The 24179-nt window shown below is 40.5% G+C and overlaps 1 protein-coding gene across 1 annotated transcript; it reads right to left on the bottom strand.

Annotated features, from left to right (window-relative positions):
• OBI1 (ORC ubiquitin ligase 1) lies at positions 1–24179 on the bottom strand. Its single transcript, XM_072850004.1, has 6 exons — positions 23905–24179; positions 19004–19139; positions 17933–18024; positions 16054–16302; positions 12062–12150; positions 1–2394 (listed from the first exon to the last, which is right to left on the bottom strand). The coding sequence occupies exons 1-6, from the start codon at positions 23974–23976 to the stop codon at positions 891–893; spliced, it is 2142 nt and encodes a 713-aa protein (XP_072706105.1). The 5' UTR covers positions 23977–24179; the 3' UTR covers positions 1–890.

Genomic DNA, 24179 nt, shown 5'->3' with positions numbered 1-24179 from the left:
AAGTTTCCCCGTTCTTTTTGCTAATTCAATATTTGAGGCGACATCAAGGATTACAGTGCTTATAACATGTTTTATTCAATTCACATAGAAAAGCATGCAGTATTAATGTAAAATGGTACAGTATTAATGTAAAATGTTCAGTGCACATTAGGTAAACAAGTCATTAGCATACAAACCCATTTTTATGGTCTATACAGGCATACTGAACACATCTAGAATAACAATGCTTTTTGGGAACTAAATTAAAAATTGTGCTTAACTTCAAAAAATACAAGCCATGTTTGCAGTCTTAAAGAAGAGATGTTTTCTAACGGAAGTGCTGTAATCCTGAAAAGAAAGAGGCTGCTACCTTACACCCACTTAAAACAAGAGTTTCAGTACAGTACAGTGCTATGAAACAGTCCAAGCAGCAACATTTCCTCTGGGAGGAAAGTTTTATGGCAAAACTGACATTGTTTTATAGCAGTTTCATGAATCCATAGGATATATAGCCAGTAGCTGCCTTACATGCACAAAATGTAATCTTTAGGAATGGGAAATGTAACCTTTAAAACAAATTCTTACATAAATGGCTGATTTGACAAGACCACTTAAAACTGTCCTGTTCAAGGGAGTCATTAGCTGTGCTCACAACTGGAAGATCATGTAGCTTGAAAACTTGAAAAAACCTCCCAAACCCCCAAGTAAACAAAATGCCCAGCCAAAGAAAAGAATTTGGAATGGTTCATCCCTAGGAAAGAGCTTGTAATGGGCAAGGGAATGTTCAGTTTTCACATAGTCAAAAAAGACACGATCAGATTGCATGGAAGTCATTAAAAATTAAGTTCACCTGTAAATATTAAACATTTGCAGGTTGACGACTTTGAGTTACGTTCGATTTCCAAGCAGAGTCAGTTTTTGGTGGTTTTCGATGGACTAGCACTGGAAAGGCTGCTTTGGATTTTCCTCTTGGTCGACTGACTGACATTTTTATTTTTCCTTTCAGCTATAAAGGAAGACACCCAAGGAGGATTAAGCTGATTTTGCAGGTCAGATGACATCTTTAAAAAGCAGGAACCGAATTTTTGTTCTTCAAACAACCTTTGTGAGTTGCTGAATAGTAAACTCTGGGAAAAGTCTCTTTGAAATAAACAGTTTGGAGGTTTCATATCACTAGCCACTACGTTTTGGCCTGTAAACAGCGGAAAGTGGTCATTCATATCTAGCTCAGATGGGGAGAGGATGGAAAACGTAGCGGGTTTCCAGCCAGTTCTGTCAACTGCTAGATCGCTTGTCTCTGGACACTTCATACTCTGTTCCTCATTCATCTCTTCCAGTTTCTTCTCAGTTTCATTTAGAAGCTTAGAGCACTCTGTTGACTTTGAAGAATTATCAAGATCGGAGGACTTGAAATTATAGCACGGACTCTTGCTGTTGTCTGATTCGGACATCATTGAGTCCAACTCAGAAATTTTATCGAGGTAGGCAGCATCCATAGATGCCTCACTGGAGGTTCTTGTGCGATTCATTTCGGAACAGCAGAGAGTATGTAACCTTTTAGGTAAGCAAGAACTTGTTTTATCACTGGACTTTGCTGATGTCTCATCTAACTGACCAGCTACTGAATTTTGCTCTGATTCATCAAAATCTAAGTTCTCAGCAAAATTTGTTGGGCAGGTCCCCCAAAAGCCTGATTTTCCTGTAGTAAAACAGTTGAGCTTCTTTTTGCTATTACAGCTGCTTGTGTTGTGCTCTGGAGAATCTTTGCTGCAATCATCTGAAGTGTCACAAAACTGTTCAAATTTCAGTTTTCTCAGGAATGTTGATGGTTTCCTTGCATTTTCTTTTCCATCAGGAGTGTTCAACTGAAGGCGACTGAGAGACAGAAAAGGAGTGCACGGTGGTGGAAGATCATAAAGTTCTTCATCCTTATATGGGGTACATTCCTCAATTTTATTCCACTGCTCTTCTAAGCAGGCATCCATATTTGTAGCATTTTCATCCAGGAGAACCCCCTGACATCCTGGAAATAGTTCTTTCTTTGGGGCACACTGGGTGTTTGAGCCATTTGAACCATCTTGACTAGAAGAGCTTAAACAAGTTCCACCACTTGTCAGCTGTTCAAGACTGTCAGGACTTTGACTGGTAGTCAAAGCTTTTTTCTCCTCAAGCTGGGTTTTCAAACATGTTGTGTCTTCACTGCTCTCAGCTCCTTTAGCATCTGTGGAAAGCACTCTCTCACTAACAGCACTCACTGTCTGGGTTCCTTCACCTGCATTTTTCAGCTGTAAAAGCTGACACTCCATTTCTTCTATGTATTTATCGCTTCTTTCCAGTGCCTTTTTTAGACGGTTCATTTCACGTTCACTTTGTTCTACTTTGGACTGAAGTGCAGCTACTGTAAACCTACCAAATCTGCAAGAAGTAAAAAAGAAAGAAAATATTAAGCTGGAAAAAAAGACGTTCTCATCGTGCTTTGTGAGCTCATTTCAACAAAGAGCAAAGCTATTAAACATTGTGTTAATTTGAAAAGAAAAGTCAGAACTTTGCTAGTTATGAAAAAGAATAAATCATCATATATAATGTACAGGTGGAGGTGAATACCCAAAAAACCAAAATTAAACTATTAGTGGTAGTAAGGCAATAACAAGCAGATTACCCTTTCAGGGGCTGGTTCTATCAATTCAACTCAAATATGCATGAAGAATTATCCCCTAAAACAATGGCAAAGATTTATGATAACATTTGAACAGTGGTCCACATCTTGAAATATTTACATTCAATCATTTTCCTACAGTACAGCAGTGTTTTACAATACATTTTTTACACAATGTCACCTTGTCAAATATAAAATGCCAATATGAAATTCAGAAATTGCAATAGTCCTTTGAGGTGGTTTAAATACTTATATAGACCATTTCAATTATGTTCCCGTTAGATATACAGCTTTTCCTCGGCCATTGCGTGGATGGTACTTCCACTCACTTCAGAGCTACTTGTTTTTTTGAGGTTTACAACCGGAACAATCTAATTTCTTCCTTGACTCCAATACAAAAACACCTGCCACTTATGGTTTGTGAAAGTTGTGTGTTTGTGGGGCTTCCAGCTTGAGCACATTTTCAGCTGCCAAGATATGGACTTGCCTTCCCCCCATCCTCCACCAGCTTTCAAGACTGACCTTCCCCAGAGGGCAGGTGAAGGTTTCAGCTATATGCCCTGACTAATTCTCACTTGTCACTGACAGGTGGGCACCAGGGAATTCCCTGCTCCATCCGAGGCTTTCAATTTACAGAAAGAAAAAACAATTAAAGTTCCGGTATTATTAGGAAGGAGGGAAGGATCTGCAGCCACCCTACAACTCTGACACATAAGGTTTTATATCACAAAGAAATGACAGTTCTGTATGGGGGCTTACACTAACCTCTGCGTTCCATCTTGCAGCTCCATGTTACAGCACAAGTTTATATTCACTCTTCCAGCACAAACACTGCCTCGAATTTCCACCCTGTTTCTTTGTCTGTTTGTCTGTCCCTCCTTCAGCATCTTTCAGAGTCACAGGGAATTCCCGTTCCATTTTCCCCATTCCATCCCCTCACCCCTTTGCAAAATGCTCCCACTGCAACCCTTAGACCAGTGAGGACTGAAGGTGGTGTATCTGTGGTCTGCGACTGTGGTATATTTGTGTATCTGTGACTATGCCGGCAAAATATCCATTAATCTATGCATGCATTTCCAGCAAAGAACTGAACTGTATTTTGTTTCTTCAATTCCTGAGCCCAAAGCACTAGGAAACCGCTCTATGCTGACAACTGCAATATAGTTAAAGTGCGCAGTCGGGGAAAGGAAAAGGGGTATGACAAGCCCCAAACAAGTTGGGCACGAGCGACCAGATCTACTGACAGATTTCACCGTTCAACTGCTGCTGCATATTCAAAGGACTTTGAAGATTTTGGTGTAGATGGTTCAGTGGTGGGGAAGATTCATACAACAATCTAAGCCAGTTCTTTCACAGAACTGCTCCTAAACCACTTTTAAAATCAGATCAGCCTAAGCTCCACACAGTTTTGGTATGTGCCACTCACTGCTTTGTAGACAAGAAATGGTAAGGTAGTAGTTTTATATTTAGAAAAGGAGTGTTCACTTAGTAAGATTTTTTCCCCCTAAAAGAAGCTGGCTGGATTGGAACTCTACTGAGGCAAGGACTCCCCCTCCCTCCGCATTATCTCTACCCAATTATCTTTGTCTTCATAAAAATGAAGACAGACCATTTTTCATTTGCTTACTCTATGGGTAACAAGTTTTCCCAATTGATGACAGCAGTTTCTCCATTTCTGGTTGCATGCAAGAGGGAAACGGGAGAAAAGGTGCACATGACTTCCTCCCTCTCCCCTATGAAAATCACCAACAGTTCAGGAATGTTTCAATTATATTTCCAGATGTTTTCAATTATATTTCCAGATATATTTCCAGATTCAATTATATTTCCAGAGTTACAGTGAAATAAGCATCCTCATATACAACACATTTTGGCTTATTCCCTCCTTCAGTAAAAGGAACTCAGATTTTTGTTTAAAATACTGAAGGAAATACTGTAGCACTGCAGGGCCCAAGCAAGACCCTTCCTGCTTCCTAGAGTGATTCAAAGGTATTTATCTTGCCTTCCTCTAACAGACCTGGTCACACAGCCTCACAGGAGCAAACCTTACACTGCTTAATAAAGGATATAAAAATGATGCAAAAATGCAATTTAGCCTAATAGCCAAGTGAGAGATGGGGAAAAATGCTTATGTAAAATAAGCAAGATTTTCTGGGGTCTGCTGTAACAGACTTTTTGACATAAAAATTAAACACATTTACATTTATATGCATACCTGGCAATTCTTTTTTAATGGAAGAATGGTGTAATATGTTTATTTAATGCAAATAGCGTTAGTGACAGCCTGAGATTTGCTTATGAGGAAGAAGCACTGTATTCTCAAGTGCAACTTTTATAACAAGTGTCCTCAGGTTAAAAAAACCCACAGTATGTTGTTCAAAGCCAAACAGCATCACTAATATGTTAATTGTTGTAGAGGGATGTGCTTGGGAATTTTGGTTTTCAGAAATGGAGCATCTGACACGCTGCCTACAAACAGTTACCTCTGCAGTTAAGCACCAGAACAGTAGTTGCTTTCTCTTCCTGCTTTGAGACTTGCATGCATTTATTTCCCAAATTTTCAAGGACATGGTTTTTTAAGACAGCCATATTACAACGCACATATTTAAAGCAATTACTCCAGACCAGAGCACGACATTGGTGTTTTAGTGACTGATCTGGCAGGTCAGCAGACAGTTTAAGAGACATGCATATTTTGGTTAAATAAGCCAGAACCCTCCCCATCTCCCCAAACCAAACCACTCTCCTAAGAGATCTTCTCTTCTTTTCCCTTCAGATGTACAGTGAGCAGTGCCATAGCCAAAAAGTTATGGTCTGATGATAATCATAATAGACTGCAGTACACTTACATTAAAATAAATTAAAGTTTGGCCTGACACTCTAGATAAATTATTTTTCCTGAAGTATTTGAACCATTTCACGCTTGCTAACAATTTGATACATTCTTCAGTAGAAGTTAAGGTATTCAGTATACATGTGCTAAAGAGCTCTTTTCATATCCTCACACATGGACAAAGCCTTTCCAGTGTTAGGTTCTTTAGTTCAGTTCTTTAGTTGTATCACTTAAACAATGAGTTTGTATCTCACTGCATTTGTTTCAAGTACATCCTCTCTATAGAAAACTGAAAGCCCAGAGAAACTCATGAAGTGAATAGAAAGACATTTCAGGTGGGATTTGGATCCTTCAACACAGACACCTAGTGACATTTTAGATGGTCTAAGGTCTTTTACATGACTGCTGGCCTCCAGCTGTCTCTCTGGAAGGATACGGGTCTCCTATAGGTCCTATATCACAACTGCTAGCCCCAGGCAGGTGTACTGGATATGTTATAGGGTCTGAGGTGACACTGGATGTCTAGATGAGCACTTGAAGCCCACATTTCAGGACCTTTCCTCAGTTGAAGTCCTTCTTCTTGTCTCAGCATTATTCTAACTTGACACCCATCAGAAAGCTGCAGTCAGCTCTCATCTACAGCGAGCAAGAAGAACTAACATTATAGTTATAATGTTTGAGTAACCCTCTTTCACATTATTCCACAACTGCTCCCTCAGTTAGGTTTGAGTATTCCTGAAGATGTCGACTTAGAAACTGTATGGGAAGTTTAATAGTCTCTCACCCAAAAGAGAACAAATTTCTTCAGTTGTTTCTTCTTTTCTTATCTATCAGTTCTGCAAATTCAGCTTTAGGGTTTTATTTTCACACATCAGTGACCACTGACTGTAGCAGGTCTAGTTGAGCCCTTAACTCATATCAACTCAGTTTAAAACCACACAACCTCATACAAACATTTCTCTTTGTGCATAGTAAGCAGCTGCAGCAAATAGTTTTCCTGTATAATCATTTACAGAAGACTGGGGCTGCAAGGATGCAATGGAAGATGACTCTCCAGTTCTAATCACCTGATGGCGCAGACTGGGGACCGCCCTGTGGCTCACATACATGAGCATGATCCATCCTCCAAAGGAAACAAAGGGTGAGAAGTGGGAAATGACAATGTACAGTCAGGGCTTGTCACAGTTTGAGATCAGGGCAATGCCCGAGTGCACAACCAAACCCAGTCCCATCATTTAGATACACATTTTCGCTTGGGTTCTGCAGTTAGATGGGAAGAAAGAGGTAGGAAATCCAAGAACAAAACAGCTGAAAGCCCTACTAGTTTCTACAGCCCTTCTGTGATATCAGGTACCAGATGCAGCTGGATGAGAACGAGTTCCGTGATCCTCTACATCAACTATGTCCTCTACATCCAACTATGTCCTCTACATCCAACTACGAGTCCTCTACATCAACTATGAAAGGTGACCTGCAGCAACATCTTGACCGTATCCCAGGTTACATACAATTGCCTTAAAAGTGTGTCATATTTGCACAGGCATGTTTAAGAACAAAAACCAGTTACTGTCAGATGGGGGCCTCTTCCCAGAAAGCAAGGAAAAGAGCCCAAAAGTCAAAAGATATACCTCAAGCATGTTGCTCTATTTAAGATCTGAAGCCAGAAAAAAAAAGAATCAGTAATGGAATTTGGTTCCACTGAAGAAGTAGTCCTGGGTATAGCCTACTACTGCTTTCCATTCTGCAGACTAGGCTGGCTGACAGAAGAAAGTGTACAATGGCTCCTTCTTGAAGGAAGTAGTAAAAACACTTGCTATAGCTAATTTTCTAAGCTTGTAAAAGAACAAGTTATTTTCAATACAAGCAAATAACTGTGCAGTAAATCCCCTCTGTCACACAGTTCACAGAGCACAAACTAATGTGAAGACACATGGCTTTCCCCATGAAATCTCTCCTGAGCATCAGGGAAATCCACTTTCTTCACATCACATGAGTAAGGCTAAGCTTTACTGTTTGTTGGATGACTGTAGAGCAGCAGGATTTGAAGAGAACAGCAGCCACGGTACATTCTTTGAAAACAGCTTCTTCTTTCACTTAGGGAATTTTGTGAATTCAGACAAACGTGCAAAGCCTCTCCAAGCATTTTAACATCTTTCAGTGAAGCAGCACTGGTCTTCTATGTAGGAAAGCCAGATTATACCCTGAGGTCGGTGAAAAACATAAACCAGAAAGGATTATCTCAGAATTACTACAAAAGAACACCGGAAAACCCACAAAACCAAGCAGTGAGATCTGAATGTCCTTATCCATCTGCTTAAGGTTTAGATCTTCACCCTGGAGTGGGTGCTTCCTCAGGGTTTAATGCTATGATTCAAGAACTCAAAGTTGTTTTGAAGGCTACTAAATAGTATTTTCTCCTCTTTACTTTTAAGGCCACACTGCAGCTGGTCTTTGAAGATGGTCACTCCTCTGAGACAGCAAGCTTGCAGAGAGGTGAGAAAGAAGCCCAGTTTTCTACCAATGAAGACAGCAGCGTTCTTACCGTCTGCAATCTAGATGCAGGTTACTAGAAGCCTATTTGTAGGCTCAGTGAAATGCAGACTGGATTAAATAGTCTGGCATGAGTGGAAATATTTGAGTTAGATACAAATTGAATGTTGTACAGAATGACCTAGAAAGTCAACAGCCTTAGGTTTCAGCATGCAGGTACCTGAAGTCACAAATCTAGACAAGATAAACAGTAAAACTGGAGAAAGGGGAAAAAAAACCCCAAACAATAATAATAAAGCAACTCACAAAACCAGAGAAAAGAGATAATGCAACAATTTTCTGCATGTTACAGACAGTTTTTCAGACTGGGATTTTAACTGGCAGAAGAAATTAAATATTTAGGGAAAAGACTCCTAGGAAGCCTAGAAGTCTCGTTCAAGCTAATTTGAATCTAACCATTCATAAAATACACTATACCCTGGAGTAGATGGACTTGCTAGTTATTTTCCTTCAGGTAAAAAGCAAACATCCCTTTGCCAAAAATGCTTTTAGATCTATTGTGTCTTGCCAATAGACCTCACAGTTTTCTATTTTAAGTAGAGCTGGAAGTAATAGGGCTTTATCATCCTGCAAAACTTAAGTTTTAGAAGTTTTCCTGATCCGCATCAGGCAAATGGAAGGCACTGAAAATTCCTCAGGAGAGAGAGCAAACAAAGAGCAAGCAACAAGCACCAAACACTCAGTCTGATTTGCCTGAGAAATGGCAGACTAACACAGGTCTTTGGTAAAAATCAGAGCAAGAAACTTACCTCTATTTGCTTTTCAGACCTATGTCCCAACTATATGTTGGTATGGTATTCTGGTGAAGGTCTATTCTCAAAAATGTTTCATGAAAAAAAAAAAATCTGATCAATCAACATCATCAATTAAAAAATTGTGTAAAAATCTCTGACATAGCTGCAATGTCAATTTTATTGACATACATGACATTTTTCAGTAGGTTTTAATGGATACGAACAAAGAAAAAACAACTCAAGACTATGATAAAAGGAGAGTTTTTTATTGACCACTGAAGAAGGCTAATTATATTTTTCCTGTGATATCAGAGGTAGAGTCTGTGTTACAAAGGGATCATTCACCTGCCATCAGTGTTTCCTTTGCTATAAAGTAAAGCCTACTAAAATAATTTAGGTTGTGATATTTAGCTCCAGTGTCATTACGCACAAAATGAACTACATTTGGGATAAGGGGACCGAATGCTGACAAATCCTTTCAAAAATAACTTGATGCAAGTTTTGGTTAGTTACCTAGCCAGTTGTTTAAGCATGAATCCATACCTGACAATCTGAAGCTAAGAAATATATGACAAATGAAACAATGGTGGTAACATTAAATTACGAAGATCCAATCCGGTAGCTATTTTAAATTGCACTAGAGAGCCATACAGAAACTTTTCTCAAAATTTACCTTCTGAACAATTCTGAATAAAGTACACTGAAACAACTGTACTGGCAAATCAGTGTACCTGCACAGAAAAGTTTAATTATAGTGACACTGTTGGGCTCTGATGCTTATGCCTTCAATTCTGATTTCATAAGCAAGGTAAGAAAACAGCTATTGCAACTCTTGTTCAGTGTGTGAAGCCTAGTTGAAAGACCTTTTAGATATTATCAAAGTTTGCCATCAGAAGTGGAAGAACATTTCAAAAATGTCTTGATTTTAGGTCTGGTCTAGATATTGACCAGACTAATGACTACAAGGGTGAAACTTAATTTATAAAATCTGCTAACAACACTAAGATGGGAAAGAGTTCCTACCGCCTGAAGGACATGACTGGAATTCAAAATAATTGTTTTTAAGTTTGACATGTGCATCAAAACATCAACCTGAAGAAAGCCAATAAATGGTTGAAGTCCCACACTTTGGAAGGGGACATTAGAAGCACAAATGCAAAATGAGGTAGGAAGGTAACTTTCTAAGTAGCTATTTAGCAGAACTGGTACTAGCCATTTGCGCTAGAAGTGCCAGGTAAGAGGAAGCAACAAAAAGGGTATTGCAAGGTATCAATATATGATGTTGAAGAAAGACCCAAGTCCGTTTTTCTGCTCTACTTAGTGCTACTGAGGCTTCATTGGGAATCTAGTACCCAGTTCTAAGCATTATGGCTTCAGAAAACCACAGACACTGGAAAGCTCTGAGAGTACAGCAAAACTAAGTAAATCAGAAGTTTACTTTTTCTCTTAAGTCTCACTTATATAGAGGAATTGGACAAATTCAGTCTAGAAGACCTGACTAGGACTGAATGGGTATAGGTAGGGAGAATTAAAATTGCTAAATTTAAGGTGCGGAAGGGTATCTTCCAGGACAAATTTTTTCTTGCTTAAACTTAAAATTCTTGTAGTACACCACTGGGCTCAAAGTAAAACCAAAGCTGAAGATAGCAGAAGCAGGGTACAGACATGCAACTGTCTACACTCCTGAAGTGTTTCAACTGTTCCTGGCCCAGTTTAAGCCTGATTCAACTCACGTGCTGAATTTCCATGCACAGTTCTAGAGTTAGCGTGGGACAAAGATAATTCCCAACAGGCAGGTAGGATGTGACAATTTGTTCTGGAGACTAAAAAAAAAAAATTTAATAGCAGAGACATGGACAGGCCAATCTAGCTGGCATCCGGGTTGCAAAACAGAACCTGACACTGTCCAATTTCTAATAACATTTGGCTATATCTGTGCTTCTAAAGAAGAAAGTGACTGGCTATTGTTTTAGGCCACACTGGCAAAAGATAGGAAAATAATCAACTTGCAACAAAGACTAGTTCTTCATGCACACCCCCCTCTGATATCTAATTTTTCTGACCAACAGGATGGTAAAGCATGCACAAGCTAGGAGAAATGAAAATTCTCTCCACTGGGGAGTTTACCTGACATCAGTAAAGTAAAATCAAGCTAGATAATTTGGTCTCTTCTAGCTTTTTTTGTTTTAGGATTTATTTAGCTACATCTATTTACTTTTCAAGTTTGCCATCCTTGCCAACTCACTCTTAAATCTTATGAGAAAAGATATTCCATGCCATTAAAGCCCTCTCCATTGCCAAGACCTTAAACAGGGCTCTATCTCCCTTATTAGGGGACTTCAAGGCAGAATGTACTTTTATGCATTTAACAGCATAGCACAAGGATCACACATCTTCTTTCCTGTGGTCTTGAATGACAAGCAGTCTGGCAAGCAAGCTCTCTATAAGGATGAATTTCATCTTTCAGGAAGTGAGTTGAGAACTAGAACAAAATCCAGAGAGCTCTCTTCACACATTACACAGGTACCCCTCAACCCCCTTCCTCAAAAGCACCGTATAAACCTTTGGCCAATACTGCTCTTAGCTTTTTAAGTTCTAAACCAACGAGAGAAAAAAGGTAGAAAACCAATGAAAGGAAGGAACACAACTTTAAAAATACAAACATGCTGCTTCACAAAGTACTTCCAAGGAGAGGTACCTTAGCACACAGTTGTAATCAGTATCACAAAGTTTCTGCTTTTTGAGGTCTCTGTCATTTATGTTTTAATTGTTTAAGACAGAGTATTAAATACAGGTGTCAGTTCTGGGAATGATGTTCTCATGCTGCAGAAGCTCGATTCTACATATCTTGCCCAGACACAAAGCTATCAGGGACTTTCCTTGAATAGGGAGCCTAAGTCCACAGAACAAATCCTGAAGGCAGCAAAAGGAAGAACAAAACAAAACATATACAAACAACCAGAACCTCTGCACTCAGTAACAGACTTTTTACTTTGACCGTATATCAGATTTAGAAATTTCCCTATAACAACAAATTAACTGTAGAATTCAACTAATAAATCCAGTCCTTCAATATTGGCCAGATAATGCAAGGAACAGCACTTGTAGTCATGTCATATCCTTCACTGTAGACTTGCTGCTATTCTGTAAGTTGCATTTGTCACCCAAGTCTATGAGGATAAAAATTCCGAAGCCTACCTGGAGACACATATGCAACACCATGTACACCACCACAGTTTTAGGTTAAAGTCCTACAACAGTTAAACAGTCTATAAATAAAATATGATAGCTTTTAAAATATTCACATACTTTTGGGGTGATCTACTATCAACTTCAGCTTTTAGTCGCAAATTCTCTCTTAAAAGGCTATTGTTTTCCATGTTCAGTTTCTTATTTGCCTAAGGAAAAGAAAAGGAAAAAAGTAAGTATACAGTAAAACAGAAATGACTTATAATATTTATAGGACAAGCTGTTTCTCCTTTTTAAAGAGACAGAACTAGAAATGTGAAGGCAGGAAACAGCCTTCAGACAGGGACACCACTTAAAAATCACCATGGGAAATGGCTTGCAAAACTGAATAGCGAACAGACATTTTTTATTTATATTCCCAAAATACATCGCAAGTGTCCTATCTAGGGAAATAAAGACAGCTATGTTAGTTAGTACAGAAAGTCATTAAGGAGATGTACTAATGGCAATTCCATGTTTTTTTTTTCCACATGACTAAATACGTTAAGTACATTAACATTACAATGTGCAGGTATCAGCAAAACTAATGTTGAACAGCTTCCTCCATTCCAAATTACGGTAAGATCACTTTGGGTTTTTTGGCTTGTTTTTAAAGCATAGTTATCCTATGGATGTAAATCCATTACGACAAGCTATTTGCAGTCTTTCTTCACTTTCTTCCAGGATGTTGTGATTCAGACTCCTGATTCACAGCCCTTCTTACTCGTTGAATTGAGGTCAATTCCTTCTTCTCAGTTCAGCGGACACCCTTGTTAACAAGATACTTCATATAAAGAGAAGTTTTCCTGCTGCCGTGTTTCAGAACAATGAATGCTGCCATCCTAACAAGTAGAAAATACTCTTTGCACTTCATAGTCTGCTCAATCTCTGTATGCTAAAAACAGCACCACCAGTCCAAGGCTCGTAATTCATAGCCTCAATCAGACAACGCTTCCAATGCATAATAAAAGTATGATCTAGAGTTAGATCTGAAGAAGGAGCTATGCAACTGGGCTCAGGAGTGAAACGTACTTTTTCAAAAGCATCAAACAGTGCAAGAAGAGAGGCAGAAAACTCTAAATGCTTATACAAATATCCCCAGCAACCTCTCCAAGTGAGGCTAAAACAGTGGGGGGTAGGGGAATGGAGCAGAAAAAAAATAAACACCTCCCCCCAACACCACGATATTCCTAGGGGCAGAAAGAGTAAATAGAGACTTCTGGTAAAGAAGAAATGGGAAGGGTGAGCCCAGGGCTTGGGTGCCTGAGTGTCAACTATTTGGTATTTAAAAAATAAAAGCACAAAAATCTACCCTGAAAGCAATGAGTAAGAATCCAAGACACCTCACTTCCAAAGGAGCATCAAACCATTTGACAACATGGCCAAGACCTTTCTCTCTTTCTAGAGACGCAGTTCCCTGAGCCACACAATCAAATAGGAAATTGCATGACTTGCATAGAGTTGGTAGGTAGGGCATTCACCTGGCACGTGGCAAGGCAGGACTGAACCTCTCTGGTGTCCTTCTTCCAGAGAGCGCTCTACCCTCCAAGCCAGTAATCTGCAAGGGATACCCACTCGCAGCACAACATCTAGGTTAATGAGTTCATGGAACCGCATTATTAATGAGTGTACTTTGTCTAGTATTTCTACTACTGGGTTTGTATCACCACTTCCATACTCATTATGACTCCACTCAAAGTCACAATGCTTACTTCGGGAGTCTCTGCTCTAGGACATTAAATGATAAAGGTGTCTGCTATTTCCTGACTCAGTCTGGTTTTAAAAAGAAAGTGATGGCAACCACAGTTTCTGAGGGACCCTGCCTCACTGGGAACTGATGGGTGGTTGAAACTCCTGGGTCAGGTACTTTAGGGGATAAGAAGGTTTCTGGTGTACACGGGAAAGACGTCTTGCTCTTCAGACTGAACAGCTCCTGCTGTTCAGACTGGGGTTGGTCAGTGCATGCTCAGAAGTGAAATAAGGTCTAAAAGAAGAGCCAGGTGATTTTAGGTACTTCTGGAATTAGGCAGCTGTTGAACAGGGAACAGATGGGAAGAGGATCACTGGTGCCTGGATCGCGTTCGGCTGGGATAGAGTTAATTTTCTTCCTAGTAGCTGGTATAGTGCTGTGTTTTGGATTTAGCATGAGAATAATGTGATAACACACTGATGTTTTAGTTGTTGCTAAGCAGTGTTTATACTAAGTCAAGGACTTGTCAGCTTCCCATACTTGGGCCAGCGAGGAGGTGCACAAGAAGCTGGGAGGAGCACAGCCAAGACAGCTGATCCAAACTGGCCAAAGGGCTATTCCATACCATATGATATCATGCTCAGTATATAAACTGGGGGGAGTTGGCTGGGGGGCAGCGATTGCTGCTTGGGGATAGGCTGGGTGTCGGTCGACAGGTGGTGCATCACTTGTTTTTCCTGGGTTTTGTTCCTCTCTCTCTCTCTCATTGTTTTCCTTTTCATTACAATTTATTATTATTATCATTATTATTTTATTTTATTTCAATTATTAAACTGTTCTTATCTCAACCCATGAGTTTTCTTACTTTTGCTCTTCAGATTCTCTCCTCCATCCCACCAAGGGGGCAGTGGAAGGGTGAGAGAGCAGCTGTGTGGTACTTGGTTGCCAACTGGGGTTAAACCATGACACACAGTTTAAGACTTGGTCTTTAAAACCCATCTAAACCTCTATTCGTATTTAACCCTTAACCAACTTCAGAGACTCCATAAACTTAAACCCCTTTTCTTGCTAAGGTTGAAGTGATACTGAAAAAAACTCAAACACACCCCTCCCTCAGTCCCTGCTATATTCTTCTTTTTACTTACTTAGGGAAAAAGTTAAAAACCTTAGTCACCACAAAAAACCAAGAGGCAGTACAGTTTAACTTTATGGGGAAAAAAAACCAAACAAAAAAAATTAGGCAGACAAGAATCCTTGCTGCGAACACCCTTTTGCCAACTACAAGTGACTCTGAAGCTCCTGGGATCCTCTTAGAAGGGCAGATGATGTGTCCCAGCCTGTGAAGTTGAAGTCTGAGTCTAGTCAAGCTATTGAAAAAGCTGGTTTTGGAAAATCAGTTTACTCCTTGTAGTGCTTATCACCCAGTCCAATCAGGGCCACAATTGGCTTTAGACTACACAGAGGCAAATCTAGTAGTGTCCTATTAACAACAACAGAATGGCAGAACAGTATAATGTGGGCCTCTGAGTCTGTAGCACAGGGAAAGTGTAAACACTATTAATGCTTACAAAGGAAAAAAAAAGATGTCCTAAACACATAACACTTTGGTTTTTCAGGAGGCAACCCAGGACTGCTAATAGAAGAAATAAAGACAGCATTTTGAATAAATGCAAGTTCAGTTCTTTCCACCTTGCCTTTCAAATTAATCTTAAAATTTCACTCTTCTTCAATGTTTGACATGATCCTTCTTGTGCTCGCAGGTAGACTTTGCAAGATATTTTTATTTAGATGTATTTTCACATTACTATCTCCTGCACCCCTCCTTCTGCAATATCAGGTTTTCTTTTATATTACATTCAAGATGTATAAAAAAGCTGCAGGTTTCCAGTAAAGGATCTTCTGGTCATAAAATGCTGAAGCTTGTCTATTTTCAGTCAAAGGGTCAAGTTACTCTGTCTCAGCAAATTGCACCAAAAATATCGGCTAGCAGGGAGGACAACAGTGCAAAATCTGCTTCAGCCAACTGTACTGTGTTTGGCCGCTGAACATTGTAAAATAGATATATTATATAGATTATTGCAAGCCTGAAAAATCTGGTCATCAATACTGGTGACAAGTGCTACTATAATCCAATTACCCAGTCATCCAGTGACAGAGGCGTTGAAGAAGAGTCACATACAAGACTCACTAGAACCAGCAATAACATCTGACACTTGCAAAGGCTATAGGGAAATACTATGATACAGCAACAGTCACTGGAATTCAATTTTTTCCTCTTTCTTCTGGATCTATGAAGTACCCAGAAGTCATGCTAGCTCTCACTCCTGTTTAACTAACAGAAAACAGTTACACTACAAGATAGGTGAAGAAATGTATTTATTACCTCCTTTAACTTTTCCACATTATCCATCACTTTTTCATATATATCATTGGCAGCTTTCAGCTTTTTACTCCATTCCTCTGGGGTTTCTGGGCCACTGGTACTTGCTTCATCTGCTGACTGGCTAGTTTCCTCATTTTGGCAAGACAAAGCTGATGCTGTAGGATCCAGAAGAGATTTCAGCTGTGTCTGTAAACTGAGATTTTTACCTCTCAGATCTTCCACTTCTTTTTGCAGGGATTCTATTTCATCCTGAAGGTGTCAGAAATTCACAGGAATTAAAATAATGTGTGAGATTAATTAAATAATACTGGCAGGTTCCCATAGTACTTTAGAAACATGGGTTCTCTGGTAAGCCCAGATGCATGCCTTCACCTACACATATATCTAAGTATGCTTATGTATTGTGCTCTAGGCAGGATTTTAATCAACCCGCACACTCAAGCATAGTGAAGGTTTTAGTGAAGGGAATCCCTTGACTACATAAAGGACCCTGAACAAATTGGTGGGCAGACCAAAAGCTTCAAAGCATGCAGCAACATGAATCTATTATTAGGGCACTCTGTGGGAGGATTTCCTGTATCAAGAGTGGTCTTAAGGTCGTCCTCTGCTGACTCATTTGCTGTTATTTGAGAATGTTTCTCTCATATCATTCTGAAACATCACATGTTTGGATGCTGAAAGTCTCAAGATTCAAAATGGACAGAACACTGCCTGGAAGAGGCTGCTCCAGCTACATGAAAGCAGAAACATCTTAGGAAAGACTGTCAAAATACAAAGAACAAAGCTCTTAGCTCTATCGGTCTGAAGCCACAGAGAAGCAAAAACCTTCAAAAGCCCGTTGTTAAAAGGATAAAAGAAATAATTTATCCTAAAAACATGTCTTCTACACTGTTCACCAACTTAAATACTTGAGCTGCTCAAGGTCAGATTACTAAAGGAGGTCATATATGGCTTTTACATAAATCCAAAGCATATTTGCATGAATAATCAAGCTTCCCCCCCAGCATGAGAACAGCCATTTTAAATTTAGTTTTTTTGAAGAGATTTATGTTATCCTGTGCCTATCTATGTGATTTTGGAGTTGATTGAATAGAAAGGCAGGAAACCACCTTTTCCTGACTCCTCCTTTCACAGAGCTACAGGCAAGCTTGTCATAAAAAACAGCCCTTACTTCCCCAGTGTTAAAGATATATACAGTGTCCGTTTCCTTTCTCTCATTCTCCTCCCTGAGACAGGTTTCCTTGCAGAATATGCAATGTCTTCACACTGCTGCTACTAAGGAAACAACAGCTGAGAAAACAAACTAAGCATATTCTTTATTAACACCTTTTCACCTTGTTCCTAAGAGAATATTTTTCCAGCAGGAGAGTGGAGATAAACTTCCAAGCATTCACTCACTTTCAGAAAACAAAAAAGCAACAATGATAAAAATTAACCAATGCCATAAGGTTACAGCGGGTAATATTCTCTAAGAAAGAATGTAGTCTCCCTGAGCAATAAGGAATTACTTCAGAAAACATTTGCATTTGTATTGAAGACAAAACAAAAAACCCCCAATGCCCAATATGCATAAAGAAAACCCTCCCATACCACCTGGGGGTGGAATCCCCACAAAACTATGGAATTGGCTGTACTTGGCCGCCTGTAGCATAGAAAGAATATCACCATGACTTCAGTGGGATCACTTCAGGTACCAGCAAATGCTCTCGTAACCTTAGCCAGAAGGTGGGATTTTAATGCAGCTGAGTTTCATGTAGATTCAGTATAAACCTTTACTCAAATTAAAAACAATGGGACCCAAAGCAAAAGGACCAGTTGTATGCAGTAATTTAACAGTTGCAGTTCATCTGGAAAGTCACAATACTCCTCATGTCCTTACCTCGTATTCTTTGTGGAGCAATTCAAGCCTTGTTTTACGTAGGTGTTTTCTGACTGTTGGACTAAATATAGTATCACTTTCACTTGTTCCTCCTAAAGCAGCACAGGATGAAAGAAACACTAATATTGTTTCTTTTTCAGTCAATTCAATACTAGCAATCCACCTTACAGCATTTTTCATATTATAAACTACAAATACAGCTAATATTGGACCAATCTACTACCATGGGAGATTGAAAGTCCTTTCATTTTCAGAACAGGTTAAACAGGAGTATCTATTGGTGATGTTTATAAGTCAAAATCCTGCCTCACAGAAGGAAGACAACTTTTGAATTCTTCAACTTTGTATTTCAACTATCTTATTTAAGACCATACTATTAAAACAGAGCTAAGGTGGGGGGAGAGGGAATCAAGCTTTGTACAAGTTAGCATAAGTTTCTAAAATGAGATTGTTCAGATATATTTTTCTCTCGGAATCAAATAGCAGAGCTGACATTTTATGTCAAATAAAGATCACAGTATTTCCTAGCTCTGGGGAAGTTCAGATCCTTATTCAAGTGTTGTAGCTTTGACTTATTTCTGTGCTAAGAGACATTTTCTTAAAAATAAAGCAAAAGGGAGGAAATGGTGAACAAAACAAAACAAACAAAAAAAAGAAAAAAGACCACATAAATCCAGAATCTTGAATGAGTATGTACACTATTTCTCAGCTAAATCCTGTTCTCTTAGGGTCAACAGGTTGCAATGCATAGGTAGAGTACTTCAAGCAAGATGCATTTTTTCCAGTTAAAGGCACCATCCAACCAAGGTTTAAAAAAAAAAATAAATCATTAGAGCCACAGGGTGCGTGCTGCCTTTGAATAATCTAGCCATTAATACACACATCATCTTCAGAATTTTTACCTTGTAGCTATTATGTATGCTTCCAGAAAGAGTTAAAGTCAGATCTAACTTAGATGCTGGTAAAAAAAAAAACACAGAGGAAAAAATATCCAGACATCTTTGGACTCAAAAGAATCTCCTCCAGCAGTAAATACCAGAAAGTTATTTCAAAGCCTAAAGTTGTCCTTACCTATAATTTCCTTGCAAGGATTTTCAGGTGTGATTGGAATCCTGCAAGCTGGACACTGATTATTGTTCTTCAGCCACACTTCAATACAAATGGAACAGAAGACATGGTTGTTGACACATATGACTGGGTGACGGACCTTTTAGTATTAAGGGGGGGGGGGGGGAGAAAACAAACAGAAAGACACTGTGAATACTTTAAACTCTTTCAGGTAACAGAATATGAAAATACACTACTCCATTTCTCAGTGCAAGTCTGGTCTTGCAGGAAAGAGACACTGCTGTTTCACAGGGCTAGCTAAGAGTGACCTCCTGGATCATAGGACCAAACTTCCCTGTTATTGAAGGCACCAAAGCTATAAACATTTTTGCAAAACTAAAGTGCTTGATTCCAAGAGCTCATTAATACACAGCATGGCAGGCATCCTTCCTTCACCCCACAACCTCCAAGAACTGCAGCCAACCACTCCAGTGAAATGCATTTGCCTCCCTAGGTAAAAGGAGACCAAAATACATGCATTAACTGATTTCCAAAAGTGAGGGAATGAGGGACTGCTCCTGGCAACAACCAACACTTTGCCTTGGAAGAGGCATCACTGAAACAGATAGCGTTACAGATTAACTCCAGCCTGCACATAATCAGCTTCATGGAAATCAGCCTTAAAAAGGATAAGGGCTAAAGCCACAGAGCAGAAACATGAACGAGCAATCACTAATTCAAGCCTCCTGCTAGATATGCATTGCTACTAAATAAGTCATTACCCAAGAATGGGACAGCTAAGTGAAGGATTAAATATTCTAATCAGACATGGATCCTTTCAAGAAGCCTTCCCTCCCCTTCCAAAACAGCAGGGTAAACAAACTTTTAGAAAATATTAATGGCAATGCATTATTCTCTCTTGTCATTTAACTATAAACCCTGTTTGAAATTAAGTGTGCATAGAGGGACCAAATATGATATGGAGGAAAAAGACTTTCCCCTATATCTATGCTGTACTGAAGATTCTGTTACAGCTTACTGTAATGCACACTCTCAAATCTCTTAAGACTTAATAGTACTATCTATGTTAGGGGTCTTAGAAATAATTATTTCTTTTTCCTCCAACACTATTTTTGCTCAAGAAATGCATTTTCAGACACATAAGCAGCAGTATCTATTACTTCAGAGTCTACTGTGTTGCACTTTTAAAAACCCAAGTTCAAGAGAATTCTTTCAACTTTAAAGTAAGTCCTCGTCACCCCCAAGATCCTCCTCTTTCATTCTATTAGTAAAGTAGTCAAATAAAAAGGAAAAATGAAACGTTGGCAGGGAGAAGCAAGCAACTGGAAAGGACAGCCAAAAATCACTTTGGAAAACAGATTAGATGTGTCCTGTAGTAATCATACCCACACAATCAGTGTTGTACAACCTAAAAACCAAGTGTTTTACCACTGAAATACACACGGCTCTGAATTAAGGCTCAGATCTGTCAGCTTCTTCTCTAATTTACTATCTATACCTCTGTCACATTATGGGATTCACAGTATCTTTAGAACCTCCACTGTGACAGTCCTGGGAGCCAAAGGATTTATCTATACACAAACAGAAACTCAAGTTTATTGAAGGTGTGAATAGAGAGAGAGAAAGCGATTTCTCCAAGTGTCTGCGCACTTTCAGCTGTAATTAAGGAGGCTTTTTTGTGACTAATGCAAGCATTAGCACACCAATGCTTTGGAAACATTTAAATATTACAATTTCAATTATTTTTTAAAAAAATCTTGTTATTTACTGCTTTTCTTTACCAGAAAAAGAGCTTTCTCCAGCTTTCCCACCAGCAGCTAGAAGAAAAAAAAACAAACAACAACTTCTTCTTTGGCTGTACTTCTTTCTTCCTCAGAAGCAGCCTGAGAACAGTTACATGGATGGTGATGACAGGATACAGAGCAGAGTAACATAAAATAATCCAAACAGGAAAAGACATTTCAGGAGTGCAGGTTTCCCCCCTGGGGAGCAAGAGACCCTCAGTTACCCCAAACCTGACATGGAAGCGCACTTCTTTCAAGTGAATGATTACTCCACATCTCTAGCAAAATAGTAAGTCACATTTATTACTCTCCAGGGTACTGTGCTTCTGATTTACACACCTTTACAAGTTTCATTTCAGGGCTGAGGTTTATACTTCTGTGGCTCACAATCCACACAAAGCAATCCACGCGACAACAGCAGAAGCCGCTATTGAAATGTCACACAATGGCTAGGGGTGCCGCTGCCCTTCACCGAGTCCCTGAGCCACTGGCTGTGACAAGCCCAGGGGGTGGGGGATCGCAACATACTCATTACTATGAAAGTATTTCACTTGAACTACAGCACAGTTTCAGTTCCTTAATCGACCACAATGTCTAGAAAGACTACAGCTTATCTGGGAAGGCTTGATCAGCTAGGTGATTTTGTGCAATTTCCTAATTTTTCCCCACACACAATGCGATTCTTATGTGGATCAAAATCAAGTCCTGTACACATCTACGTCACTTTGAAGGCATTCCTGGACCTTCAAGCAGTATTAACAGAGGAGCAGGCGTGTGGAAAAGCAGGCACACTGATACCAGTGAACAAATCCCCAGAGATCCTAGGGGGGTTTCAACACACACAGAATCACGTGCTCGAGCCCAAGCAAACTGTCAACACCAAAACCAACAGGAGAGACCTTCAGTCATTCTAGGATAAGTAAACCTAACGGCCTGATGCAGATGGCTTCTGATCTGCTCACTAGTTATGAATACAGATATGTTAGAAGATAGCCCAGACTGTGTTAAAAGAACATTCAAGTAACAAACATGAAATTTATCCAAGCAATTAACTCTTACTATAAATGGTTATTTGCACATCTTGCCAATATACTTTATGATACTGTTCACACTAACAAAATGAGCTAACGTCTCCCCCCACCCCCTGCAAGATTTCTGCTTCATTAAAAACAATGAGTGTTCGACATTATTGAATTAGTTTCTCTTCAATATCTCTTTTTATCCCCTTTCCATTATGCATAGTGAATAGTTTCTATTTTGCAGCCAGTCCTTTGTAAATTTTGCAGAGATAGTAAGAGGTACATTTTGATTGTAGGGTGGGCCTCCTACTCAATTTGAAGCCTATGCTACAAACCACAGAAGTATTAGAATATGTCAACCCTCCATGACACTTTCTGCTCTCCCGTACAAGGTATGACAAAACTGGCAAGATTTTCCCCTTAATTTAAACTAAATAACTTTTTCTTCCTTTAACCTTACTCTTGAAAAGAGAAAAGCTTTTTTCTGATGAAGTGTTTCAATGAAGTTCCAAGCTGGAGACAAAGATATGTATTAAAAAAAAAAAAGTACAGCCAGAGCTGTCAACTTTGGCAAAATTTAAATAGCTTCATGCATCTAAAAAGGAAAGCATTCAAATACCCTAATTACAGATGTCACCAGTAGATTCACTTACATAATGTTGATATATTACCTCAGTGCAAGATAACAAGTAAGAAGAGTGTGGAAATATCTTCCAGTACAAACTCAGGAACATCAATTCCTGACCAACTCCAGAAAAGAAGTGGAAGCATGAAACAGTGGCTTGAAATAACGCAGTGGCTTTATAGCAAAATATGAGTGAACACCTAATGAATCTATCAGGTGTTTAGATTAGAAAGTCACTAGGATCAGATTCAAATAGCAAATACGTTGTCGGTTTGATTTAGCTCTCCTCTTTTCCAAGAGTATCCACTCTGCTTTACAGATACAGTAAATTTGTGTTCTCCTCCATTTTCATCCGATAAATAGAAAAGGAGAGGTAACAGGACCACAGCCAGAAGTCTTGCTTGGCTTCCACAGAAAAGCCAAGAAATGAGTAATCATGGTTGCTAAAAGCATCACTCTCAGAGTTGAGAAAAGGGAGATGTCTGACTACTTTCACTACCAGCGCTACACCTACTTTATATATCAAACGTGCCTATCCTTTGGTTATCACTCCAGCAGAAAAGGCCACGTGAGGTAGAAAGAAACTGGACAGCAAATGCCAGAGTACAAACGTAAAAGGTTATTTCTTCCCTTGTAATTACTACTGTGCTTCAAGAGATTTGTTTTGTTTTGGAGAGCAATGAAACAAGAAAAAAAGAGTAGCGAGGAACGAGCAAAGAACTTGAGAAGCAATTAGTGACAGCTATGAAATTTGCTCTGGGGCTTTTAGAGAAGAACAGACTAGCAAGAGCCCTCCACTTCCCGAGGGAGAAGAGAAAGGCAGTGAGAAGGGGTCCGAAAGAGGAAACGGAAACTTTTTCTCCAGACTGCTGCGGTTTTGCTCAATACTTTTTAAATTCACTTGGTTATACATCCCTTCTTTGTTTCGCTGGTCCTCTACGACACAGCACCACGCTCAAACACACACTCAGCTAGTATTTTAAAACATTCTAGCTCCTACAGATATCGGAAGAAGAAAAGCCCTCAAAACCTTCACCCTGGGAGCCATACACCCACATTCCGGCGCGGGGGCGACCGGTGCCGCGGGGACTGGGGCCCCCAGCCCCCTCCAACAGCCCCGGGAGGCTCCCGCCGCCACGGCGCACGGTTCCCACCATCCCAACGGTGGCAACAAACCCCGCCCGCAGCCGGGACCAGACCCCCGGGGGAGGGGATCCCCTCCTCCCCGAGGCGGGCCCCCCCACCACCCCGAGGAGAAGAGACCCCCGCCCCCCCCAACCTTCTTCCCAGCGCGAAGCCGCAGCCTCTTAAAAGCGACAAACCCGTCGGGGTCAGGGCTGCGGGCCACGGCGGGGCCCCCCGAGCAGCCGCCGTCCGGAGCGGAGCGGGCCGAGCCGGACCCCCACCCCCGTACCCACCACCGGGCCGCCCGCAGACGGGGGGGCTGAGGGGGAAGGGCAGCGGCGGCGCCGTTACCTTCCCCAGGCAGATGTGGCAGGTGATGGGCAGCGTGAGGGACAGCGTGACGCTCGGCCCGTGCTGCGCCATCGCGGCGGCCCGGCCCGGCCCGGCCCGGCCAGCACGGAAGTCCCGCAGGCAGGCAGGCAAGCAGGCGGGCGGGCGGGCGGTAACGGCGGCGGCCCCCCGCCAGCCCCGCTACGGCAAGCCGGCGAGGCCAAGCCGCCGCCCGGCGGAGGGAAGGCGGCGCGCGCTTTTGCAGCGCTCCCCTGGAGGGCGGGCGGGAGCCGCGG

This window comes from Ciconia boyciana, chromosome 1 (genome assembly GCF_034638445.1).
Source record: "Ciconia boyciana chromosome 1, ASM3463844v1, whole genome shotgun sequence".
Taxonomy (NCBI): domain Eukaryota; kingdom Metazoa; phylum Chordata; class Aves; order Ciconiiformes; family Ciconiidae; genus Ciconia; species Ciconia boyciana.
The sequence above is the reverse complement of the archived record's forward strand: the minus strand, read 5'-3'. Positions and strand labels throughout refer to the sequence as shown.

Bases quoted from the DNA above. Each gene is read 5' to 3' on its own strand.
- OBI1 (XM_072850004.1), bottom strand. From the start codon at position 23,976: ATGGCGCAGCACGGGCCGAGCGTCACGCTGTCCCTCACGCTGCCCATC. The intron at 19,140-23,904 runs GTAACGGCGCCG...TAATACTAAAAG, and splicing joins GCCACATCTGCCTGGGGAAG to GTCCGTCACCCAGTCATATG. The intron at 18,025-19,003 runs GTAAGGACAACT...GTGCTGCTTTAG, and splicing joins TCCTTGCAAGGAAATTATAG to GAGGAACAAGTGAAAGTGAT.